This window comes from Hemiscyllium ocellatum, chromosome 33 (genome assembly GCF_020745735.1).
Source record: "Hemiscyllium ocellatum isolate sHemOce1 chromosome 33, sHemOce1.pat.X.cur, whole genome shotgun sequence".
NCBI classification, from domain to species: domain Eukaryota; kingdom Metazoa; phylum Chordata; class Chondrichthyes; order Orectolobiformes; family Hemiscylliidae; genus Hemiscyllium; species Hemiscyllium ocellatum.
In genome coordinates this window covers 22,413,319-22,439,980 of record NC_083433.1, presented here as the reverse complement: position 1 = coordinate 22,439,980, position 26,662 = coordinate 22,413,319, and the positions used below count along the sequence as shown (strand labels likewise).

General features: G+C 44.5%; 1 protein-coding gene across 1 annotated transcript; it reads right to left on the bottom strand.

The window, feature by feature from the left end:
* Positions 1-731: 731 nt before the first annotated feature.
* Positions 732-21,263, bottom strand: chadlb (chondroadherin-like b). Its single transcript, XM_060849237.1, has 5 exons — positions 21,252-21,263; positions 20,691-20,852; positions 6,519-8,198; positions 5,298-5,464; positions 732-1,013 (listed from the first exon to the last, which is right to left on the bottom strand). Exons 1-5 carry the CDS (start codon positions 21,261-21,263, stop codon positions 764-766), a joined length of 2,271 nt encoding a protein of 756 aa, XP_060705220.1. The 3' UTR covers positions 732-763.
* Positions 21,264-26,662: the final 5,399 nt, after the last annotated feature.

Genomic DNA, 26,662 nt, shown 5'->3' with positions numbered 1-26,662 from the left:
TAAGCAACAAAGGCTGGCCATGACAGGGGCTCCCATGTCCCATCGGAACAAATAAACGAAAACAAGACCCAACTCTGCCACCAGGGAAAACCCAACATGATCCAATCTAATGCCAGATTGAATGGAATCTATTCCAAAGCAACTTTATTATCGTGAAGCACTCAGATCTAACCCAACCCAACCCAACCCACAATAGGCAGATCACAAATGTCAGTTGGGATGTTTAGCTGAGTAGCTACAAGGGTACAATGGTCACGGTTTATATCTGTCAGAATTTTGGGTCAAGCATCCTATTGAATAGAAAAGAGAATATTTACCTTCCCTCACACAGAGGCTGAAGGGCCAATTGATGTTTGCTGTACTCAATAAAATGGGAGCCAATATTCAGCCTTGTGCTGGTGATATAACTCTGTCTTCCAGTAGTGTCTTCTCAACCTGACTATAGTTTAGAAATGAGCACAGACCTCCTGAACAACACACAAACTCACAAGAATGACACACACAAACTCATTAGATGTTCAGCCACTAAAATACAGAGGGCAGTAGAGTATTGAGTGTGCGTTTCTTTCTTACAGAGCAATAAAATATTCCATTTGGAGATAAAATAACATATTCTCAAGGAACAGCAATTTCGAAGGCTTGGAGGGGATGAGACTGAGTAAATCCGTTTTTAAAAAAAACAGGCAGCTTGCCTTCCCCCGCCCCCCCCCCCCAACCACCACCACCACCACCACCAGACTATCCCCAACACCCCCTGTTCTGGTCAGTTTGTCACTGGTTGCATTGTCGGGTCAGCTACAGTGTACTGCAGTTTATTCTTCTTCTGTTTTTTGTGTTGCTGCTTGGCCTTTTTCGGTTTTCTTTTTTCTTGGCCCTTTTTCAGACTGACTTTCCTCTTCCTGGGAAGGCGAGTTTTGCAGTGTTTAAAAGGGGCATCTTTCACATTCAGCCCTGTGACGTTTTCTGGAAGGCTGCAGACGGCTGTGACCTTTACATTGGTTTTTTCAATCCACCTTTTAAAAACAAAAGCATGTTCAGTGTTTGAAGTTAACACAGCTCACCCACAAACGGAGTAGGATCTAGAAAAGAATACGTGACTTGCATTTAGATCATAAGTTGTAAAGCATGGAAACAGACTCTTCGGTCTAACTCATCCATGCTGACCAGATATCCTAAATTAATCTAGTCCCATTTGCTGGCATCTGGCCCATATCCCTCTAAACCCGTCCTATTCATGGACCCATCCAGATGCCTTTTAAGTGTTGTAATTGTACCAGCCTCCATCACTTCCTTTGGCAGCTCATTCCATACACGCACCATCCTCTGCATGAAAAAGTTGCCCCTCAGGTCCCTTTTAAATCTTTCCCCTCTCACCTTAAACCAATGCCTTCTAGTTTCACCCTATCCTTGCCCCTCATGATTTTATAAACATCTATAAGGTCTCCCCTCAGCCTCTGATACTCCATGGGGAAAAGCCTCAGTCTATTCAACCTCTCCCTATAGCTTAAACGCTCCAATCCTGGCAACATCCTTGTAACTCTTTGCTGAACTCTTTCAAGTTTCACAACATGTTTCCTATAGGAAAGAGACCACACAGTATTCCAAAAGTGGCCAATGTCCTATACAGCCGCAACGTGATCACCCAACTCCTACACTCAATGCATTGACCAATAAAGGGAAGAGTACTAAACACTTTCTTCACTATCCTGTCTACCTGTGACTCCACTTTCAAGGAATTATGATCTAGTTCCTTTTTATCACTTCAAGATGCTCCAAAGTGTTCCATAATCAAGGAAGTGTTTTTTGCAGCGTAGGTGCTGTTGTAACGTACGAAACATGGTAGCCAATTTATTTACAAGTTCTCGCAATCAGTAATGTGGTCATTACCACAATGCCAGCATTTTAGCTTTGGTTGATGGACAAAAACAGGGAAGGATGCCAGGGAGAGCACTCCCACTTATCTCTGAATTATATTTAGACCAATTTTCTCCCAGGCTCGAGATCAGGCTCGGCCTCAAAATCTCACCTGTAAGACAACATCTCCAGTGCAGTGGGATTTTAACCCACTGAGCAATGATTAAATATCCCAAATATCTTTCGAGAAGGGAGGGAATGTAGGAACTGGAATGAATTAGATGATTGATCAGGGTCAAAGAAATCGATTTTGAGGCTTTTAAATGGGGACAGTGTTGTATTCTTCACCATCAGAGAGGCAAACGTAGGAAGATTGAACCAGAGAGCAATATACATTTTGGAATTGAGGGGGTTGTGCAGAAGCTGTAAAACAGAATTGTGGAAAAGGTGCAGAGGCTAAATGGGGCAAGAGTGCAAGGGAACTTGTAATACAAGTTCTGTGGGCATTGCGATGGTTCAGTGGACAGCACTGCTGCCTCACAGTAGCAGGAACCTGGGTTCAATTCCAGCCTTGGGGGATTGTCAACGTGGAGTTTGCAGATTCTCCCCGTGTCTGTGTGGGTTTGCTCCAGTTTCCTCCCACAGACCAATGATGTACAGGTTAGGTGGATTGGCCATGCTAAATTGCCCATAGCATCCAGGAAGTGCAGGCTAGGTGGATCATCCATGGGCAATACAGGGGGTGGGTCTGGGTGGGATATTTTTCAGAGGATCCGTGTAGCATCAATGAGCCAGATGGCCTGCTTCCACACTGTAAGGATTCTATGACAATGTAGTTATACAAGAGCAAGGAAGTTATGTTAACCTTGTAAAAAACATTGGCTCCCCCTCAACTGGAGTAGTGTGTCTAGTTCTATTGTTGGAAAAATGTGATAGCTTTAGAGAAACTGCAGAAAAGAATCATGGGAATACTTCAAGAGATGGGCAATCTTCTGTTCTGCAGATAGATTGGAGACATTTGGGATTGCTGTCCTTGCAGAAAAGAAGGTTGAGAGGATGTATTCTACAGGTATTCAAGATCACCAGATAGGAAGAAAATGTTGCCATTGGTGGAGGGATCAGATTGAAGATAATCGCCAACAAAGCAGTGGCACCCCTGGGAGAAATATTCACACAGTGGATGGCCAGAATCTGGAATGTGTGCCTGAGACTGTGACGGAGCACAGGTCCATCGAGGTTTTTAAAAGAGGTTTGAATTGTGATCTGAAGATGTCAGGGAGCAGGGAGAAAACAGGGGAATGGCACAAGATGAATTGCTCATTTAGAGAGCCAGCACTGACCCAGTGGCTGAATGGCCTCTGCCTGCGCTGGAACAATTTCCTGTTTGAAATTCCTTCAACTGAACCTGGGGGGAAGCAGAGAGATTGGCAAAGGCAAGAGTGGCAGGTGAACAGGACTTCATCTGGATATAGTTTCATAACCTGACTTGTTTCATAGTTTTAGCCCAAAGGTCAAAAGTCAACCATGAGAGACTCTGAAACTCACATGCTCACTTCTCTTTGGCTACTTCTTTGAGGAGTGCTATTTTGTTTTAGAAAGAGCAGTCTTCTTTAGTAAAGAGCTGACCTTGGATGGGGGGGGGGGGGGGTCCATTCCATAGGTAACCTCAGCCAGCTGCCCATTCTACACCAGTGTATGTTTGCAAGAACAACATCTATCAGCAACTGTCATAAATGAGATAGAATAAATTCAAATCAAAAGAACTGCGGATGCTGGAAATCAGAAACAAAATCAGAAATTGTTGGAAGAGCTCTGGAGGTCTGGCAGCATCTGTGGAGAGAAATCAGAGATAACACTTTGAATCCAGTGATTCTTCTGAAACATTAACTCTAATTTCTCTCCACAGATGCTGTCAGACCTGCTGAGTTCTTCCAGAAATGAAATAAATTCAGGCCAACCAAGGATGGCACCTAGTTGGTCTATGAGTCCACCTTGGCGAAACCCCACTGTAGAACTTCCCAACTTACATTTTACTTTTCCTGTTGAGTTGTGATGAACAAATAAAGAATATTAAACAAAATTTCCACTACAAATATGAAGGACATTTCTCAAGATATCATGACAGATTAGGCTCAGAGCTCTATCAGCAGGAGACTTAACCTCCTGAACCCATTATTGATATGATCTCTCTCAGTGAGACTGCCAACTCAATTCACATTAGGACAAACTACCTTCTCTAATATCACCCACCAGAATTCAATTTGAAAAAGCCCCCAAGCCCTTTTCTCCAGGGCCTTTATAACTCACAGAAAGCAGACACTGTCATCCCTCCCAGCCTGCTCTGGCTCCAAACTCAACAGACAGAGGTGAAAGGCCCATAAACCAATGCTTGGGATGAATCAGTTCCCTTCTCCATGTCTTAGAGCACCTACTGTCCTCCCTTTCCTCTGGGTCTCAATTGCTCCTTGGTTGACACTCCTGGTGCCTCATCCCCAATGAGGCTGACATCAGCTCCTGACTGCCTCCCAACATCCCCACTGGCACACAAGGAGAAGGCTTGCCTCGACTGTGATGCCTCTATAGTCAAAGAGCCACCCATCACTCTTCCATCTGGATTTATCTCCATCTGAAGAGTGACCAGACTATCAGACAATTTCTCTCCCTCTAAAATCTGTAGAAGAATATTTGTATTGGATGAGGCCTTCATCCTCTCAAGCCCATTCCCCATTCAATTGCATTGTGGGTGATCTTTATTTTAACTTCATAACCTCAACTTTGCTCCATTGCCTTCAATCCCCTCACCTAATGAAACTCTTATTCACCAGTGTTTGGGCCCCTAGGCGCCACACCTTTTTTGAGGGAAAGTGGATTTCACATTAACCACCATCTTTTGTGTGAAAAAATGTTTCTTGCCTTCATCCCTGAATGGCCTGCTTTCAGATTAAGACAGACAAGCAGGAGGCTGGAAGAACACAGCAAGCCAGGCAGCATCAGCAGGTGGAGAAGTCGACGTTTCGGCTGTATCTTTTAAGGCCTCATGTTCACTTCTCTCCCACAATAGGAAAAACATTCTCTCAGTTAACCCTTCAAATCCTTTAATCAGCTGGAAAAAAAACCCCTCAGTTTATGCAGAAAGGGGGCCACTGGTGGTATCAACAAAAATTATTTCAGGCCAGTTTGATGTTTCAATGGAGAGCATGGCCTAATTTAGAAGTTGCTTAAATCTTGGCTGGAATCTGAATGCCTTGACAGCATTTAGTGATACAACCCACAATCGGAAATCACAAACTTTATACAGATCCTGTTAAAACCGAAAGTACCGCGGCAGCATCTAGAGTTGTGAGGAAGGGTCACTCGACCCGAAACATTAACTCTGATTTCTCTCCACAGATGCTGCCAGACCTGCTGAGTTTGTCCTGCAATTCCTGTTAAGAGGTGTTTACCTGCGGAGGTGGAGGAGTGGGCAATCACAGTTCCAAGGATTGTTCGATAGATTGATGGTATGAAGGCTTGTGAACTTCTTCAGATCAGGAATGTTGCTCAGCTTATTATTCTCCAGGTAAAGGCTTTCTAGCCCTAAATGCAATCCATCAAAGGCTCCATCAAAGATCTGTATTGAGAAACCAACAAAGCGAATATTACAATAACAACCTTTATCCTTCCTGGCAGTGCAGGCATTGCTAGCATTTATTATCCATTCATACAAGTGTCAGGCTTCAACCATCTCCAAGAAGGGAGATTCATCTCTCCTGGATATTCAATGGCATTTCCATTGCTAAATCCCCCACTCTCAATGTGAGGCTGGTTCCCACTGACCAGAAACTGGATTGGACCAGCTATTAGAGGGCTTGGCAGGGTCAATATAAAGGTTGTTTCCCTTTGTGGTAGACTCCAGGAACAGAAGGCATAATCTTAAAGTAAGCACTCGCCCATTTAAAATAGAGATGAGGAGGAATTGAGGCTATTGAATCTGTGGAATTCTTTACAGAGTGGGCTGTTGAGTCTGGGTCATTAAGGAGACTCAAGGCTGAGATAGACAGATTTGTAATCAGGTAAAAGGTAAATTAATCAGTAAAGTAATCAAGGGTTATAGGGAAATGGAGTTGAGGATTAAGCACGAATGGCAGAACAGACCCCATGGGCTGAAAAGCCTACTCCTGCTCCTATTTCTTATGGTAACAACCAGTAAAACTTGCCAATGACATTACTGATCTGAAGCGTCTTGTATACTTCAACAAGGAGCTCCAATACCTTTATTCCCAAGCATGACTGGGTTTCTATGTCTGTTAAAGGCCTCTAAAGTCCTAGCTGTGGAAAGGCTGGTATATTCCTGCTCTTAGGGGCTCAAAACAACAAATTGAATTCATAGATTGTCTTTGACATGGGGAAATGATCAAAAGCTGTTCACAATACGGTGAGCAAACAAAATTTGATACCACGTCAAAAATTAGCTCAGGACAGAGAAGCAACTTGATGGAGAAGAGAGAGTTGGACAGGTTCATGAGGGAATTCCAGATCTTAGGGACTGTATAGGTGTATACTCAGAACAAAGATCAGGTACGGTTAATCACAAAGACATCATGGAACAAGTTTAGGAAATTTTGTAGCCAACTTGAAAAGAACGGAAATCAGCATCAGAAATGTATCTCATAGCTGGATCTTACCGTCTCCAATCCCATATCATTCAGCCATAAGTGTTGTAGAGAACCTGCCACCGGCAGGAAGGCGGAGTCACCTATCTGTTTAATTGGATTGTTGGCTAATTTCAATTCATCCAGATTTGGCGCCCCCATGAGAGCAATGGTGGGAACTGCTGTCAGTTTATTCTCATCTAGAAAAAGCTTCTGGAGCCCCCTGATGGGCTGCAGAGCCGTGGGAGAAATGGAGGTGAGGTTGTTGCCCGTCAGGTAGAGCCATCTCAGAAAGTCAGCTCCTTCCAAGTTGTCATCTGTCAGTTGGGGAATGGGATTGTATTCCAGATGGAGGGCAAACAGGTTGGGCAGCAGCTTGAATGCTCCCTTGGGAACTGATGTTAACTTGTTGTAGTCTAAGTACAAATAAGTCAGGTCTGGTAACCCCTCAAAGATGGTTGGCTGGAGACTCGATATCTCATTACCAGACAGGTAGAGGTAAATAAGCATCTTTAAGCCACGGAAGGCACCGTCATGGAGGTCATGAATTCCACAGTTCTGCATGTGGAGTGAAACCAAGGATTTCAAATCTGAGAATGAGCCTCTGGGCACTGTGTGGAAGTCATTATGGCGCATATCGAGAAGAAGGGCATCTACGGGGAAGCCCTTCGGGATCTTGCGGAGACCCTTGCCCTCGCAGCTGGAATGTTTTAGGTCATGGTTGCAGTCACAGTGTTCTGGGCACGGGAGCTTGTCTTGGTTATTTTTCTCAGGCTCGCTCTGGGGATTGAGCTCCTCTTCGTCTTCATGGTCGGAAGGCCGGCTGATACATTTCAGGTCAATTGTCCGCAGTGAATCCAGTCGCTCATCACGGAATACTCCCGGCGCTCCACAGAACACCTCCGCCCTCAGCTTGGTGCGGTTGGAAATCCATTCCCTGAAAGGACTCATCAAACAGTTGCACTGGATTGGATTTCCTGTCAGGTTGATGGTTCTCAAGGCCTCGAGCCCTTCCAGGGGTTGCATGACTTGCAGTTGGTTGTAACGAAGGTCAATCACCACCAGCCCGGGGCTGTGGATAAACGCTGTGTGAGATACCTCCTGAAGGAACATATTGTCCAAAGTCAGGTGCTTCAATGAAGCCATCTGGACAGACTCGTCGCCAAGGTAGGTCATAGGGTTCTGGCCGAGATCCACTCTGGCCACATTTTTGAGCCTGGACAAGGCTTCTGTTGGCAAGTACTGAAGCTCATTGTCATCCAGACTCAATCTCTTCAGTGTCCAGAGCCCAGCAAAGGCCTCATCTGCAATATTGTTGAGCATATTGTTTGACAAGCGAAGGTGTTTAATTTGCTGGAGACCCTGAAAGACCAAAGGGGGCAAATAAACCAGGCAATTCCCTTCCAGATTTAAGAGGTTTAGGAAGCCCAGCTGGCCAAAAGCACCGGGCCTGATCTCCTCAATCCTGTTGTGGTTAATGATGAGTTGTTGAAGGGACATCAGGCCGTCAAAGGTCTCCTGGTAAATGAACTCAATGCTATTGAAGCCTAAATTCAGGGAGATCAGCTGACCAAGTCCCCGGAAGGCACCTTCTGCAAGATGGTGAATCTTACATTTCTGTAAATTTAAGTGGGTGAGGTAGGGAATTGGAAGAAAAGCACCAGTTGCTATGGTGTTGATGTTGTTCCCTTTGATATCAAGCTCCTTGGTGGCCTGCAACAGAGATGTAAACACAGCAGGGTGACTTATATTTTTTAGATTAGATTACTTACATTGTGGAAACAGGCCCTTTGGCCCAACAAGTCCACACCGATCCTCCGAAAAGCAACCCACCCAGACCCATTCCCCTACATTTACCCCTTCACCTAATGCTACAGGCAATTTAGCATGGCCAATTCACCTAACCTGCACATCTTTGGACTGTGGGAGGAAACCAGAGCACCCGGAGGAAACCCATGCAGACACAGGGAGAATGTTCAAACTCCACACAGACAGTTGCCTGAAGCGGAAATTGAACCCGGGTCTCTGGCGCTGTGAGGCAGCAGTGCTAACCACTGTGCAACCGTGCTGCCCTGCAAAACCACAATACTGCGATGGCCAGGAACTGAACCCGAGTCAGCTCACCATTATACCACCATCACCCTGCTTTGTGCAAGACATATTTTTTTTATTAGAATCCTTCCACTATGGAAACAGGCCATTTGGCCCAACAAGTCCCCACCAACCCTCTGAAGATTAACCCACCCAGACCCATTTCCCTACCCTATATTTACCCTACCTCATGTACCTAACACTATAGACAATTTAGTATTGCCGATTCACTTGGCCTGCGGGAGGAAACCAGAGCACCCAGAGGAAACCCACACAGTCATGGAGACAATGTGCAAACTCCACATAGACAGTCACCCAAGGCTGGAATTGAACCCGGGTCCCTGGCGTTGTGAGGCAGCAAAGCTAACCACTGAGCCACCAGGCCATTCACATGCTTCATTTCTCCCAGCCATTGCCCTTACATACTGTCAGTATCTACTAGCCCTTTTCTAGCTGAAAGGATTGACTGGACACACACAGTTGATGCTTTGCAGGATCTAAGAAAGTTGTTCAAAATGGTTGTCCCTCAATCACACCCTCCCTACAGGTAAACATCCATGATGGTGTCTGTCTCATGAAATCTATAGGGAACTTCCCCCCAATGGGGCACTGCAGACCCATTCCTGATGAAGGGCTGGTGCCCAAAATGTCGATTCTCCTGCTCCTTGGAGGCTGCCTGACCTGATGTGCTTTTCCAGCTCCACACTTTCAACTCCCAGCATTGTGGATCCTCCCAGGTCTACCTGCAGGTGAAAGTTCAGCGATTCTCTATCGGCTAAAATGGATGACAACTTTTGCACTGATTGTGAGTCAAAAACACATACTCTACTTTCCGACTGAGAAAAAGCCCAACATCTTCTGGTTGACCCATGAAAAATAATGGGTCCAGGCTCTGGAAAAACTGCAGAGAAAATACATAGCACTGATGGAAAATGTGAGGAAGAGTTGAGAAGAAAGATGAGGCTAGGAGTGACTATGCACTGTGACAGTCACCTCCAATGTTTTCAACTACCTGAGCCATAAGCTCCAATCCTCCGTAAACCTCCAGACCTCCACTGGCATCTCCTCTTTTAAAACACTTCCTGAAATCCACTGATAGGACCAAGCTTTCAGTCCGCTGCTCATGAGGCCCTGCAAATGGCTCTGTGTTTTATCTGGCAGCAACCTGACCAGTGTCTTGGGATGTTTTGTAAGTGAAGGGCCCTGTGCAAATGCAAGTTAATCGCCCCGACATCAACCCTGCGCCCTGGGAGAATCTCGTCCAGGATTGCTGCACCTGTTGAAGCTAAGTTAAAAAAGAAAGTGCGACTGCCTTTGACGCAAATGTGTATCCGCGACAGACAGAAAACACAAGGAGGGTAAGTCCCAAGCCAGCAACACGTCTGAAACTCACTCGCCTGTGGTATCCTGTCCTATTTGTAACTGAACCATCTGGGCACAGATCAGTCTCAGCTGTTACTCACATACCCACAGGAACCCAATCAAAGGTCATCTATACCTCAGAGGATAAACAGGGAGACATGAAAGTGGGTGCTTGTTCCTCTCAAAGTTTCCAAACTTTGGAAACTCAGACAGGATGTGGATGTCACAGGCATGGCCATTTTGGTCACCCTATCCCTAACTACCCTTGAACTGAGTGACTTGCGAGGCCATTTCAGAGGGCAGTTCACTGTTACCACATTGCTGTGGGCCTGGAGTCACATGTACTTCAGACCCTAGGGGTTACTAGAGCAGTTCAGAAGCTGGGAATCCTGCAGCATGCAACTCACCTCCTAACTCCCTCAAATCCCATCCATTATCTACAAGGCACAAGCCAGGAGTGTGCTGGAGTACTGCCCATTTGCCTGGATGGGTGCAGCTCCAATACTCAAGACACTTGACACCATCCAGGAGAAAGCAACCCGCTTCATCCATAAACATCCACTCCCTCCACCACCAACACTCAGTAGCAGCAGTGTGTTCCATGTTCAAGAGACAATGCATAAATTCACCAAGGCTCCTTAAACAGCACAGCAGGTCAGGCAGCATCTGGGAAGGGCTTTTAGACAATAGACAATAGGTGCAGGAGTAGGCCATTCTGCCCTTCGAGCCTGCACCACCATTCAATATGATCATGGCTGATCATCCTTAATCAGTATCCTGTTTCTGCCTTATCTCCATAACCCTTGATTCCACTATCCTTGAGAGCTCTATCGAACTTTTTCTTAAATGAATCCAGAGACTGGGCCTCCTCTGCCCTCTGGGGCAGAGCATTCCACACAGCCACCACTCTCTGGGTGAAGAAGTTTCTCCTCATCTCTGTCCTAAATGGTCTACCCCGTATTTTTAAGCTGTGTCCTCTGGTTCGGCATTCACCCATCAGGGGAAACATGTTTCCTGTCGCCACAGTGTCCAACCCTTTAATAATCTTATATGTCTCAATCAGATCCCTCTCAGTCTTCTAAACTCAAGGGTATACAAGCCCAGTCACTCCAGTCTTTCAGTGTAAGGTAACCCCGCCATTCCAGGAATTGACCTCGTGAACCTACGCTGCACTCCCTCAATAGCCAGAATATCTTTCCTCAAATTTGGAGACTAGAACTGCACACAGTAATCCAGGTGTGGTCTCACCAGGCCCTGTATAGCTGCAGAAGAACCTCTTTGCTTCTATACTCAATCCCTCTTGTTATGAAGGCCAGCATTAGCCTTCTTCACTATCTGCCGTACCTGCATGATTACCTTCATTGACTGGTGTACAAGAACACCCAGATCTCTCTGTACTGCCCCTTTACCTTAATTGATTCCATTTAGGTAGTAATCTGCCTTCCTGTTCTTGCTACCAAAGTAGATAACCATACATTTATCCTCATTAAACTGCATCTACCATGCATCTGTCCACTCACCTAACTTGTCCAGTTCACCCTGTAATCTCCTAACATCCTCGTCACACTTCACTTTGCCACCCAGCTTAGTATCATCAGCAAATTTGCTAATATTATTGCTGATACCATCTTCTATATCATTAACATATATTGTAAAAAGGTGCGGTCGCAGTACTGATCCCTGCGGTACCCCACTGGTCACTGCCTGCCATTCCGAAATGGAGCCATTGTCACTATTCTTTGTTTTCTATCAGCCAACCAACTTTCAATCCAAGTTAGTACTTTGCCCCCAACACCATGCGCTCTAATTTTGCTCACTAACCTCCCATGTGGGACTTTATCAAAGGCTTTCTGAAAGTCTAGGTACACTACATCTACTGGATCTTCCTCATCCATCTTCAGAGTTACATCCTCAAAAAATTCCAGAAGATTAGTCAAGCATGATTTCCCCTTCGTAAATCCATGCTGGCTCTGACCTATCCTGTTACTACTATCCAGATGTGTCGTAATTTCATCCTTTATAATAGACTCCAGCATCTTTCCCACCACTGAGGTCAGACTAACTGGTCTATAATTTCCTGTTTTCTCTCTCCCACTTTTCTTGAAAAAGTGGTACAACATTAGCCAGCCTCCAATCTGCAGGAACTGATCCCGAATCTATTGAACTCTGCAAAATAATCACCAATGCATCCACGATTTCTCAAGCCACCTCCTTCAGTGCCCTGGAATGTAGACCATCAGGCCCAGGGGACTTATCAACCTTCAGACCTAACAGTCTCTCCAACACCAATTCCTGGCAAATATAAAATACCCTTCAGTTCAGGTACTTCAGCCACTGTTACCTCAGGGAAATTGATTGTGTCTTCCCCAGTGAACACAGATCTGAAATACCAATTCAATTCTTCTGCCATTTCTTTGTTCCCCGTAATATATTCCCCTGTTTCTGTCTTCAAGGGCCCAATTTTAGTCTTAACCATTTTTTTGCCTTTCACATACCTAAAAAGCTTTTATCATCCTCCTTCATATTATTGGCCAGTTTACCTGCGTACCTCATTTTTACTCTGCGTATTTCCTTTTTAGTAATTCTCTGTTGTTCTTTAAAAGCTTCCCAGTCCTCCGTTTTCCCATTTATCTTTGCTACGTTATACTTTTTCTCTTTTAACTTTATATGTTTCTTAACTTCCCTTGGGGACCACGGCCACCCATGCCTTCTCCTAGGATCTTTCTTCCTTTTTGGAATGAACTGATCCTGCAACTTCTGCATTATACACAGAAATATCTGCCATTGTTCCTCCACTGTCATCCCTGCTAAGTATTGCATCATTGAATTCTAGCCAGCTCCTCCCTCATAGCTCCACAGTTCCCTTTATTCAACAGAAATATTGTCACTACCGATTGTACCTCTCCCTCTCAAATTGCAGATTGAAGCTTATTGTATTATGGTCACTACTTCCCAATGGCTCCTTCACTTCGAGGTCCCTGACCGATTCTGGTTCGTTGCACAATACCAGATCCAGAATTGCCTTCTCCCTGGTCGGCTCCAGCACCAGCTGTTCTAAGAATCCATCTCTGAGGCAGTCCACAAAGTCTCTTTCTTGAGGTCCAATACCATCTACAGTTTACCTGCATGTTGAAATCCCCCATAACAACTTTAGTAGCATCTTTGCCACAGGCCAGTCAATTTTCCTCTTCCTCAGGTGCTGCCTGATCTGCTGTGCGTTTCCAGCACTACACTCTTGACTCTAATCTCCAGCAACTGCCATCCTCACTTTCAAATCCGTGACTACTCCCATCTAGAAGGACAAGGACAGCAGTTACATGGGAACACCACCCCCTTTAAGTTCCGTTCTAAGCCACACACTACTCTGACTTGGAAAAATATCACCATTTCTTCAGTGGTGCTGAGTCTAAATCCTGGAAATCCCTTCCTTACAGCATTGTGGGTCTACCTTTACCCCAATATAATCCTTCCAACTCTTCTATATGGCTCTGAACCTTAGATGGGCTCATGCCCAAAATGTCGATTCTCCTGCTCCTTGGATGCTGCCTGACCTGCTGCGCTTTTCCACCAACACATTTTCAGCTCTGAACCTTAGATGTCACCTCAAGAAGTATGAGATAGATTCTTTACATCAGTTGGGAGGACAGACATACTAACATCAGCGTCCTTGAATGAGCTCATAACAGATGATCATCTGAAACCAACTCTACTGGGACAGCCATAGAATCAAATAACCATACAGCACGGAAGCAGACCCTTTGGTTCAACAAGAACATAATCCCAAATTAAGCTAGTCCCACCTGCCTGCTCCTGGCCTGTACTCCTCCAAACCTTCCCTATTCATGTACTTATCCAAGTGTCTGTTAAACATTGTAATTATACCCACATTCACCACTTATAGAGTCATAGGATGTACAGCATGGAAACAGACCCTTCAGTTCAACCCGTCCATGCTGACCAGATATCCCAATCCAATCAAGTCCCACCTTCCAGCACTTGGCCGATATCTCACTAAACCCTTCCTATTCATATACTCATCCAGATGCCTTTTCAATGTTGCAATTGTACCAGCCTCCACCACTTCCTCTGGCAACTCATGCCATACACATACCACCCTCTGCGTGAAACAGTTGCCCCTTAGGTCTCTTTTATATCTTTGCCTTTCACCCTAAACCTCTACCCTCTAGTTCTGGACTCTCCCACCCCAGGAAAGAGTCTTTGTCTAATTATCCTATCCATGCCCCTCATTATTTTATAAACCTCTGTAAGGTCATCCCTCAGCCTCCGACACTCCGGGGAAAACAGCCCCAGCCTATTCAACTTCAGTCCATAGCTCAAAACCTCCAAACCTGGCAACATCCTTGTAAATCTTTTCTGAACCCTTTCAAGTTTCACAACATCCTTCTAATAGGAAGGAGACCAGGATTGCACGTAATATTCTAAAAGTGGCCTAACCAATGTCCTGTATAGCCGCAACATGACCTCCCAACTCCTGTACTCAATACTCTGACCAACAAAGGAACGCATACCAAATGCTTTCTTCACTATCATATCTACCTGTGACTCCAGTTTCAGGGAGCTATGAACCTGCACTCCAAGGTCGCTTTGTTCAGCAACACTCCATAGGACCTTACCATTAAGTGTATAAGTCCTGCTAAGATTTGCTCTCCCAAAATGCAGCACCTCAAATGTATCTAAATTAAACTCGATCTGCCACTTCTCAGCCCATTGGCCCATCTGATCAAGGTCCCGCTGTAATCTGAGGTAACCCTCTTCGCTGTCCACAACACCCCTAATTTTGGCGTCATCTGCAAATTTACTAACTGTACCTCTTATGCTCGCATCCAAATCACTTATATAAATGATGAAAAGTAGAGGACCCAGCACCGATCCTTGTGGCACTCCACTGGTTATAGGCCTCCAGTCTAAAAAACAACCCACCACCACCCTCTGTCTTCTACCTTTGAGCCAGTTCTGCATCCAAATGGCGAGTTCTCCCTATATTCCATGAGATCTACCTTGCTAATCAGTGTCCCATGGGGAACCTTTTCAAACTCCTTACTGAAGTGCATATAGATCACATCCACCACTCTGCCCTCATCAATCCTCTTTGTTACTTCTTCAAAAAACTCTAGTTTGTGAGACATGATTTCCCATACACAAAGTCATGTTGACTTTTCCTAATCAGTCCTTGTCTTTCGAAATACATGTACATCCTGTCCCTCAGGATTCCCTCCAACAACATGCCCACCACTGTTTTCAGGCTCACTGGTCTGTAGTTCCCTGGCTTGTCCTTACCACCCTTCTTAAACAGTGGCACCATGTTAGCCAAACTCCAGTCTTCTGGCACCTCATCTGTGACTATCGATGATACAAATATCTCAACAAGGGACCCAGCAATCACTTAGGTAAAAACAATGACTGCAGATGCTGGCAATCAGATTCTGGATTAGTGGTGCTGGAAGAGCACAGCGGTTCAGGCAGCATCCGAGGAGCAGTAAAATAGACGTTTCGAGGAAAAGCTCTTCATCAGGAATACCAGCCGAAACGTCGATTTTACTGCTGCTCAGATGCTGCCTGAACTGCTGTGCTCTTCCAGCACCACTAATCCAGCAATCACTTCCCTAGCTTCCCACAGAGTTCTAGGGTACACCTGATCAGGTCCTGAAATTTATCCAGTTTTATGTTTTCAAGGCATCCAGCACTCCCTCCTCTGTATTATGGACATTTTTCAAGATGTTTCAAGATATTTCCCCACATTCTATACCTTCCACGTGCATTTCCACAGTAAATACTGATGCAAAATACTTGTTTAGTATCTGCCACATCTCCTGCGGCTCCTCACAAAGACCGCCTTGCTGATCTTTGAGGGGCCCTGTTCTCTCCATAGTTACCCTTTTGTCCTTAATGTATTTATCAAAAAACTGTTTGGATTCTCTTAACTCTATTTGCCAAAGCTATCTCAAGTCCCCTTTTTGCCCTCCTGATTTCCCTTTCAATATACTCCTACTACCTTTATACTCTTCTAAGGATTCGTTTGATCTGTCTTGTCTATACCTGACATATGCTTCCTTCTTTTTCTTAACCAAACCCTCAATTTCTTTCGTGGTCCAGCATTCCCTACACCTACCAGCCTTTCCTTTTGCCCTAACAGGAACATACTGTGTCTGGACTCTCGTTATCTCATTTCTGAAGGCTTCCCATTTTCCAGTCGTCCCTTTACCTGCAAACATCTGCCCCCAATCAGCTTTTGAAAGTTCTTGCCTAATACCGTCAAAATCAGCCTTCCTCCAATTTAGAACTCCAATTTTAAATCTGGTCTATCCTTTTCCATCACTATTTTAAATCTAATAGAATTACGGTCGCTGGTCCAAAAGTGCTCCCCCACTGACACCTGCCTTATTTCCCAAGAATAAGTCAAGTTTTGCACCTTCTCTAGTCGGTACATCCACATACTGAATCAGAAATTTTTCCTGTACACACCAAATTCATCCCCATCTAAACCCTTAACATTATGGCAGTCCCAGTCTATGTTTAGAAAGTTACCCTACCATAACTACCCTATCATTCTTACAGATAGCTGAGATCTCCTTACAAATTTGTTTCTCATTTTCCCTCTGACTGTTAGGGGGTGTATAATACAATCCCAATAAGGTGATCATCCCTTTCTTATTTCTCAGTTCCACCCAAATAATTTCCCTGGATGTATTTCCAGGAATATCCTCCCTCAGTACAGCTGTAATGCTATCCCTTTTCAAAAACACCATTCCCCCTCCTCTCTTGTCTCCCTCTCTGTCCTTCCTGTAGAATTTGTATCCTGGAACAATAAGCTGCCAGTCATGTCCATCAGTGAGCCACATCTCTGTAATTGCTATCAAAACCCAGTCTCATGTCTCTGACCATACCCTGAGTTCACCTGCCTTCTCTGTTAGGTCTCTTGCATTGAAATAAATACAGTTTAATTTATCAGTCCTAGCTTGTTACCTGCTTTGTTCCTGCCTGCTCTGACGGTTTGACTCGCTTCTTTCCTCACCTGTACATGTCTCAAATTGATCTCTTTCCTCACTATCTCCCTGAATCCCCATCCCCCAAACTTATGAGTTTAGATCTTCCTGAGCAGCTCTAGCAAAACTCCCTGCCACTATATTAGTCCCTTTTCAATTTAGGTGCAATCCGTCCTTCTTTTACTGGACATTTCTACCCCAGAAGAGATTCCAATGATCCAAACAGGTGAATCCTTCTCCCATACAACAGCTCCTCAGCCATGCATTCATCTACTCTATCATCCTATTCTTGCCCTCACTAGCTCACAGCACTGTGAGTAATCCAGATATTATTACTTTCGAAGATCTCCTTTTAAAATTCCTGCCTAATTCTCTTTATTCTCCCTTCAGAATCTCATCATTTTCCCTTCCTATACCATTGGTTCCAATATGTACAATGACCTCCTGCTGGTCCCTCACCCCCTTGAGAACATTCTGCACCCTCACTGAGGCATCCTTGATCCTGGCACCAGGGAGGACACACACCATTCTGATGTTTCGCTGCTGGCCACAGAAACGTCTGTCTGCACCTCGGACTAGAGAACCCCCAACACAATTGATCTCTAGGAATCCGACTCAGTCTTTCCTCAGGAATTTCCTTGCAAGCATGAAACATTTGCCCTTTTTTTTAAAACCTCTCTCCTCTCACCTTAAAAATGTGCCCCCTTGACTTGAAACCCTTCCATCCTCGGTGAAAAAAGAAATTCCTGAAGAAGGGCTTATGCTCGAAACGTCGATTCTCCTGTACCTTGGATGCTGCTTGACCTGCTGCACTTTTCCAGCAACACATTTTCAGCTCTGATCTCCAGCTTCTGCAGTCCTCACTTTCTCCCTGAAAAAAGACAACTACCATTAACTCTATCTAAACCCCTCATGATTTTACAAACCTCTGTCAGCTCACTCCTCAACCTCCTACCCTCCAGTGGAAAAGAAAAGTTCCAGCCTATCCAGCCTTTCTTTATAACTCAAACCTTCCATATCCGGCAACATCCTGATAAACCTATTCTGAACCCTCTCCAGCTGAGGGTGCCTGAGTTACAACTGCCAAAGCAAGTCCTCTTCACCTGACTCAAGCAATGCAGTTGAATGAGAGTGGGACTAAGGAAGCATTTCAAAGACTCCCTGAAAGCTACCCTCAAGTCTGGGTGACCCTCATTCAGAATAAACTGACTTGAAGGAACCTCCTGAATGAGGGGCACAATTCTTTGAGAACAGCCAGTGGCAAAAGGAAGTACAGAAAAGGAACCAGAGAAAGGAAACCCAGGAATTTCAAGGCCAAGGGCCAATTCCACTTCCTGGAAAATATGTGGTTGGAGATGCAGTTCTGGGATGAGGCCCATGGAACCCATGATCAATGACACAGAATTTCCTAGAAAGGGAGTTGGGGGGGGGGGGGGAGACAATCATACTTGTTAGTGAGTGTCTGCTAATGATGACCCCAAGGACTGCAGCGGTTCAAGGAATCTGCTCAAAGGATGGGCAATAAATGTTGTCCCAGCCAGGGACACCTACGTCCCGTGAATTGTTTCTAAAAATCACAGACTGGTGGGATATGTGAACAAGTGGCAGCTAAAATTTCATGCAAAGAAGCATGAAGTGACATGTTTTGTTGGGAAAAATGAGGAAGAATATAGATTCCAATGGGGTGCAAGAACACAAGGTCCTAGGGTTATAAGCACACAAATAATTTAAGGTGGCAGGACTAGCTGAGAAAGTGGTTGAAAAGACATGTGAATAGAGTACAAAAGAGGATGCCATAATGAATCTTTATAAAACACTGTGTAGCATCTCTAGAGGCTCTGGGTTCGAGCCTCACTCCAGGGCCCAATGGCCATGGAAGGTGCTTTAATAGCACAGTCAAACAGATCGAACATCCATCTGCAAACCCTCCCGACCCATGCCTATGGCAACTGGTAAGAGCAAAAGAGATTTCTGGTTAACCATGTGATGGAGAGAGCATTAGGGCAGCTTCCACAGCCCCAGAGCACAGCTTGCCTGGTGAAAGGTGCACAGTGCTGAAATACCTCAGAATCCCTGAATGAGCTGTGACAGATTATCACAGATATTTCATCCCCTCGTCCATCCATCCATCCACTCCAGCTAGCATTGATCCTGAAGGCACTGTAAGTATGAAAGCCAATGGTCTCTCAATATTCACTCTTGCCTCTCTTACCTTTCATAGAGCTGTACAGCATGGAAACAGACCCTTCACTCCAAGATGGGCCTGGCCTGCCTGCTGAGTGTTCTTCAACACTTTTTGTTTTAATTTCTGGCTCAGGGATTCATTTCCACTCCTCATAGCCAAAAGCCCAGCAGCTATAATAAAATGAAGAGTTTTTAAATATATTTTCAATCATGAAACATAAGAGTTCAATGGCAAGGCCAGCATTTATTGCTGCATCCTTAATTGCCCTTGAACAGACTGGTTTCCTTTACTATTCCAGAAGGCAGTTAGGAGTTAGCCACATTCTTTTATGTCTGGAGTTTGCACAATCTGCCCGTGTCTGCATTGGTTTCCTCCAGGTACTCCGGTGTCCTCCCATAGTCCAAAGATGTGCAGGCTGGGTGGATTGGCCAAGCTAAATTGTCCGTAGTGTTCAGGAATGTGTAGGCTAGGTGGGTTAGCCATGGTAAATGTGGAGTTACAGGATACAGTGGCGGCTGGGTCTGGGTTGGATGTTCTTTCCAGGTTGGTGCAGACTTGATAGGCCAAATGGCCTCCTTCCGCACTGTAGCGATCCTATGACTATGTGTCTGAAATCAAATGTAGGCCAGACGAGGTATGGACAGCAGATTTCCTTCTCTAAATAATCAGATAAGGTTATACAACAATGATGACATTGTCATCATTAAGCTACGTTTTATTTCCAAATGCTATTAAACTTGAATTTCTATTGCTGTCAGCTTGGGGTCTGGATCCATGTCCCCAGAACATTCCAATTCAAGTAAAATATTGTGGATGCTGCAGACCTGAAATTAAAACAGAAAGGTGCTGGGGAAACTCAGCAGGTCTGGCAGCATCTAGAGTCGTAGAGATGTACAGCACGGAAACAAGACTTACTTGTCCACGCTGACTAAATATCCTAAATAAATCTAGTCCCATTTGCCAGCATTTGGTCCATATCCCGCTAAACATATTCACGTCCAGATGCCTTATAAACGTTATAATTGTATCCACCTCCTCTGGCAGCTCACTCCATACATTCACCACCCTCTGCATGAAAATGTTGCCCCACAGCTCCCTTTCAAATCTTTCCCCTCTCACCTAAAACCTATGCCCTCTAGTTTTGGACTCCCCTCCCCTGGACAAAAGACCTTGTCTCTTTCGCCTATCCATGATTTGCCCCTCATGATTTCATAAACCTCTATAAGGTCACCCCTCAGCCTCCAATGCTCCAGGGAAAAAAGCCCCAGCCTCTTCAGCCTCTCCCAACAGCTTTGGCAGCATCTGTGGGGAAAGAAACTGAGTTAACATTTCAAATCCAGGTTCCGAAGAAGAGTTATATTGAACTTGAAACATTAACTCTGTTTCTCTCTCTACGACTGGCAAACCTGTTGAGTTTCTGTGGCACTGTCTATTTTATTTGCCCAAGAATATTAGTCAGGTTTTTGGATTACTAATGCAGTGACATTACAACGAGACTAGCTCTGCCCTCATCACAGTGCTTAGTATCAGCCAGATGCATTCTGCAGCGTCAATAGCACAGACCTCTGGAATGGTGACAGGGATCTCCGTGAGCTGTTTCTTGATGCATGTCACCACGCGTTGGATGTTGTCACAGATGCAGTAAAGTGGACAGGCTGCAGTGCCAGCCAGGAAAGCGATGAGTACAGCTCCCAGGAATCCGTGACTGGAACGTAGTGGGAGCATCTGAGGAAAGAAAACCATTACACGGTGAACCTCAACGAGACGTCTGCATGAGCCAAGAGTAATTGGGAAACGGAGAGAAACGAAAATGAGCAGCTGGTGGTGAAGGCGCTATCAAAAACTGAAAATATTACAAATACTCAGTGGGTCTCGCAACTTCTGTGGAGAGAGAAACAGAGTTAACATCTCAGTGTGTGGCCCTCTCATCAGACCTCAGAGTATATCAGTCCCAGCAGTAGTGAAGACAATATGAGTGAATTTTACATTTGGTTTGAAAAGCAGAAGACTGGGAATAAGACTAGTTTTTTAAGCCTAAATGAGGGTGACTGTATGGGCGTGAAAGTTAAGCTAACTGAAGGGAACTGGGAGACTAGACTTGGGGCAAGATCAATAGGGACAAACCTTTGACGGCATATTCTCGAATATAACTAACCTGTGAGAGAGTCCATTATTTGTGCTGCGTGAGCCAGCAACCTGTGGATGTTGTGATATTCAAGGCGTTCCAGTGGTTGCGCTGAGACAAAATGGGGAGAGCTGCCTGTGGAGCAGTGAAGTAACAACCTGACTTGGTCATTCTCATCGAGTCATACTTCCTAGGCAATATTGACAAGGACACTGGAGATGCGTTGCTGGAAAGGCGCAGCAGGTCAGGCAGCATCCGAGGAGCAGGAGAATCGAACAGGAGAAATTCCTGATGAAGGGCTTATGCCCGAAACGTCAATTCTCCTGCTCCTCGGATGCTGCCTGACCTGCTGTGCTTTTACAGCATCCTACTCTTGACTCTAACATATGGAATATGTCTGGGATAGATGTGCTATTGGATTGTTACCAATTTAATAGAGTAACATCAGAGTCTGTGTGCCCAGGTTATTGGGAGTTCAGTACCATCAGAGTCTGTGTGTCCAGGTAATTGGGAGCTCATTAACATCAGAGTCTGTGTGCCCAGATTATTGGGAGTTCAGTAACATCAGAGTCTGTGTGCCCAGGTTATTGGGAACTCAGTAACATCAGAGTCTGTGTGCCCAGGTTATTGGGAGCTCAGTAACATCAGAGTCTGTGTGCCCAGGTTATTGGGAACTCAGTAACGTCAGAGACTGTGTGCCCAGGTTATTGGGAGCTCAGTAACATCAGAGTCTGTGTGCCCAGGTAATTGGGAGCTCATTAACATCAGAGTCTGTGTGCCCAGGTTATTGGGAGTTCAGTAACATCCGAGTCTGTGTGCCCAGGTTATTGGAAGCTCAGTAACATCAGAGTCTGTGTGCCCAGGTTATTGGGAGTTCAGTAACATCAGAGTCTGTGTGCCCAGGTTATTGGGAGCTCAGTAATATCAAAGTCTGTGTGCCCAGGTTATTGGGAACTCAGTCAGTAACATCAGAGTCTGTGTGCCCAGGTTATTGGGAGTTCAGTACCATCAGAGTCTGTGTGTCCAGGTAATTGGGAGCTCATTAACATCAGAGTCTGTGTGCCCAGGTTATTGGGAGCTCAGTAACATCAGAGTCTGTGGTGCCCAGGTTATTGGAAGCTCATTAACATCAGAGTCTGTGTGCCCAGGTTATTGGGAGCTCAGTAACATCAGAGTCTGTGTGCCCAGGTTATTGGGAACTCAATAACAACTAACAGGCACCTTTTCATCATTCCCAGCACAGGGACCATTGTGACCCACGAAACACCATGCTCCGTATCTATGGCTGGGTCTAATCGCTTGTTTGACTTGGAATAGATTTTGTCTCAGAGCTCTGACTTGGCCCTCCATCTGACTGAGGCCCTGAAAATAACAGCCTAGATTTGCCTTTTCTAACACTCCTGGTGAAGTAATCGTTGGAGCAGAATTCATACTAATCACACAGAAAGAAAGGAATAATTCTTAAACCACTGAAATTCTGAGATAATTTTTTCTTTCTAGCCCTGTTCGAGTCTCTTGGAGAGCGCCAAACAGAAGCTGCCCATTTAAAACCAAGTTTTGAACGTGCCAAGAAACAATTTAGGTTCCTCTGTGTTCATAAGGAACTTCCACCAAAACAGCTTCTGCCTTGAGGTTTTGGATTTAGCAAGGAATGTCACTGTGGGAAATTGCAGACTCTCTCATACTGTGCAAAGTAATTAGAAAAAAGACTGATAGTCTCCAGCTGTTTTCGGTAGAAAGGAGAACAGTGAGGGGTGGCCTTATACAGGTTTATAACATCAGGAATGAGAGAAAGACTTTCAATTAGAACATAGAATGGTCCAGTACAGGAATGGTCCTTTTGACCCACGATGTTGCCAAATTAAACTAATCCTTTCTGCCTGCTCTCAGACCATATCCCTCCATTCCTTGCATATTTATAGGCTTATCTAGAAGTACCTTAAATGCTCCTGTTGTATCTGCCTCCACACTAGCCCTGGCAGCACGTTCCAGACTCTTACCAATACCTATGTAAAAAACTTGCCCCCCACATTTCCTTTGAATTTCCCCCCCCCATCTTAGATTCATGCCCCCCTAATATTAGATTTTGACCGTCAACCCTATCTATGCATTTCATAATTTTCTAGACTTCTGTCAAGTTTACCATCAGACCCCACCACTCCAGAGCAAATAAATATATCAGGTCTTTCAGGACATCCAGAAATGTTAAAGTGCTTTCCAGCCAAGTACTTTTGAACATCAGTAAAAGGAGACATGGCGTCAAAGCTTTCTGTTTCAGATTCATCAGGACTGAAACACAAGAAAACCAGTTTTAAGGAGATATTCCTGGAAGTTAACAGCTTCTTCTACATCTCCATGTGATTATACTGGGTCTTTAAGAGGGATTTATTCTGTGCTGTTTCTTTTGCAGACAGGTGTTGCCACAGCGGTGTCAGAATATCTGCTTCAGAAGCGATGGGTAAACAGCTTTGAGCTCCCTGAGTGTTCTTTTAAAAAAATTAGACAAAAGAAGCATGAGTGAGTGGAGTCAGGCTCACACAAAGCCAGGGTTTTGGTTTTGTTTTCAGTTGAAGTCGGGGTTTAAAGCTGATGAATACAGCTCTCTCTCTCTGCTGCAGCAAAAACATTGAGTCATAGAGTCATAGAGATGTACAGCACGGAAACAGACCCTTTGGTCAAACTCGTCCATGCCAACCAGATATCCCAACCCAATCTAGTCCCACCTGCCAGCACTTGGCCCATATCCCACTAAATCCTTCCTATTCATATACCCATCTAGATACATTTTAAATGTTGTAATTGTACCAGCCTCCACCACTTCCTTTGGCAGCTCATTCCATACACGCACCACTCTCTGAGTGAAAAATTCTCTCTCTGTTGCTACATTGTCTGTTTCGATCTTCCTTTTTCCTGGACCAAAGGAGATCACATGTGAAGGAAGTCTGTTTTGCTGAATTTGCCTTTACTAATGGGGATGCTGCTATATTGGAACACATACTGATTGATGGTTAAATAACATATTATTTTATTAAGTATTTTAATAGCGTTAAAGTTATGCCAAATCTTCTTTTATTGTTGTATTTTAAATGTGTGTCAGTATAAAGTGTGTTTTGCTTAAAGCCTAGCAGTGGACCAATTGAAACACACACAGAACATAACACCTCACAATTGCTTTAAATAAAAGCTATGGTCTAGGCTATCTTTAGATTAGATTACATACAGTGTGGAAACAGGCCTTTTGGCCCATCAAGTCCACAGTGACCCTCCAAAGAGCAACCCACTCAGACCCATTCCCCTACATTTACTCCTTCACCAAACACTACAGGCAATTTAGCATGGCCAATTTACCGAACCTGCACATTTTTTAGACTGTGGGAGGAAACCAGAGCACCCGGAGGAAACCCACGCAGACACGGGGAGAATGTGCAAACTCCACACAGTCAGTTGCCTGAGGCAGGAATTGAACCCAGGTATCTGGTGCTGTGAGGCAGCAGTGCTAACCACTGTGCCACCATGCCGCCTCAAATATATCTCCTTGATATATTTTGAGGGGGATATGATTCATAACATCCAGAACAACCATCATCCAAATTCTCAGCACCCTCTTCTCCAGCCATATAAATTGTTATTTCCTTTCTGAAGTTGGTTTTCTTATATCTCCATCCTGATGAGTGCAAGACAAACTGCTTCAGCTTTAGGTCTCCTTCTCGCACGGTTTATATTTTATGCCTTTAAGCAATAGTGAGTACTTCTAAAGATAAGTAATTTTGTAATGAAGGAACTGCAACAGACCATTTGCAAACAGCCAGCTCCCATAACAATAACAGATAATGATCAGATAATGGACCTTTTTTCCTGATATGGAATAAATATTTACCAGGGAGAAACCCCGCCCTGACCACAGGAACATTATGACACCTGAAAGCGGTCACTGTTTAACATCTCACTTTGAAGACAGCTCTTGACAATGCAATCCTCCATCATGTATGCACTGAAGTGTCAAACATGATTCGTGTACTCAAGTATGGGTTTGTCAGGGCTTATGTAGAGATGTTGCAACTAGCTATAGAGACCAAATGAGGAAGCTATATTTAAATTACATATTCATGGAATGTGACTATCAATGATAAGGACAACATTTACTGCCCATTCCTAATTTGGTTGAGCCACCCTACAACTGACTAGGGCCCATTTCAGAGTCAACCACATTGGATAGGATAAATAGCCAAAGTCTTTTCTCAGGGAAGGGGAGTCCAAAAATGGAAGCCATAAGTTTAAAGTGAGAGGTGAAAGATTTAAATAGGACCTAAGGGGCAACGTTTTCCTGCAGAGAGTGGTGCGTGTATGGAATAAGCTGCCAGAGGAAGCGGTGGAGGCTGGTACAATTACAACATTTAAAAGACATCTAGATGGGTGTATGAATAGGAAGGGTTTAGAGGGATATGGGCCAAATGCTGGCAAATGGGACTAGATTAATTTAGAATATCTGGTCAGCATGAATGAGTTTGACTGAAGGGTCTGTTTCTGAGCTGTACATCTCAATGACACGAGTGAATCAGTTGAGTTTTTAACTATAGTTTATAGCCATTGTTAATAAAACAAGCTTTCTAATTTCAGATTTAATAATTACTTGAACTTAAATTGCTATTGCTATAGTAGGATTTTAAACTCATGTCTCTGTGGCATTACCTCAGGACTCTGGGCTATGAATCTAATGACATAATCACAATACTATTATCATGCACTTCTGAAAGGTGGATCAAAACTAGTGACCGTAAATATCAGATAATAATTGAAAAATCCAATTGGAAATTCGACAGAAACATCTTTATCCAAGGAGAGGTTAAGGTGCGGAATATGGATGACATGATGGTGAGAGGACAGAAATTATTCTGATGTGGGAGGAGAGTGGTGATATAAATGATATAAATACTGGCTGAAGCCACAAACAGGTCAAATCCTCTGCTTAAATAGTCTATATAATCACAGAATCCCCTACAGTGTGGAAGCAGGCCATCCAGACTATCAAATCCATCCATACTCTCCCATCCCCCGATTACCCTGTGCTCACTGACTGACATCTCTGTAACCTCCTCCAGCCCCATGACCCTCTGAGTTCTCAGTGCTGTCCTAAACCTGACCCCTTGTGCCCATGCCTTTGGATGGCTGGGTTCTGGAATTCACTCCCTACACCTCCCCAACTCTGTATCTCACCTTTCTCCTGTATAACACTCCTTAAAACCTACATCTTTGACTACGTTTTTGGTCAATGCAATAAATAATTCATGATCAGTGCCATGACCTTCTTGAAATGCCTTGACAGTATTCCTTATTTTATTGAAGGCACTATCTAAACAGGAAGTGTTGCTGCAATGGCAACAAAGGGGGATGCTCCCCGATCAACAGACTA

Excerpts from the sequence above, each read along its gene's own strand:
- chadlb (XM_060849237.1), bottom strand. Across the intron at positions 8,199-20,690 it reads TCCCTGTCACCATTCCAGAG|GCCACCAAGGAGCTTGATAT; the intron begins GTCTGTGCTATT and ends TCTCTGTTGCAG. Across the intron at positions 1,014-5,297 it reads CCACTCCTCCACCTCCGCAG|GTGGATTGAAAAAACCAATG; the intron begins GTAAACACCTCT and ends TGTTTTTAAAAG.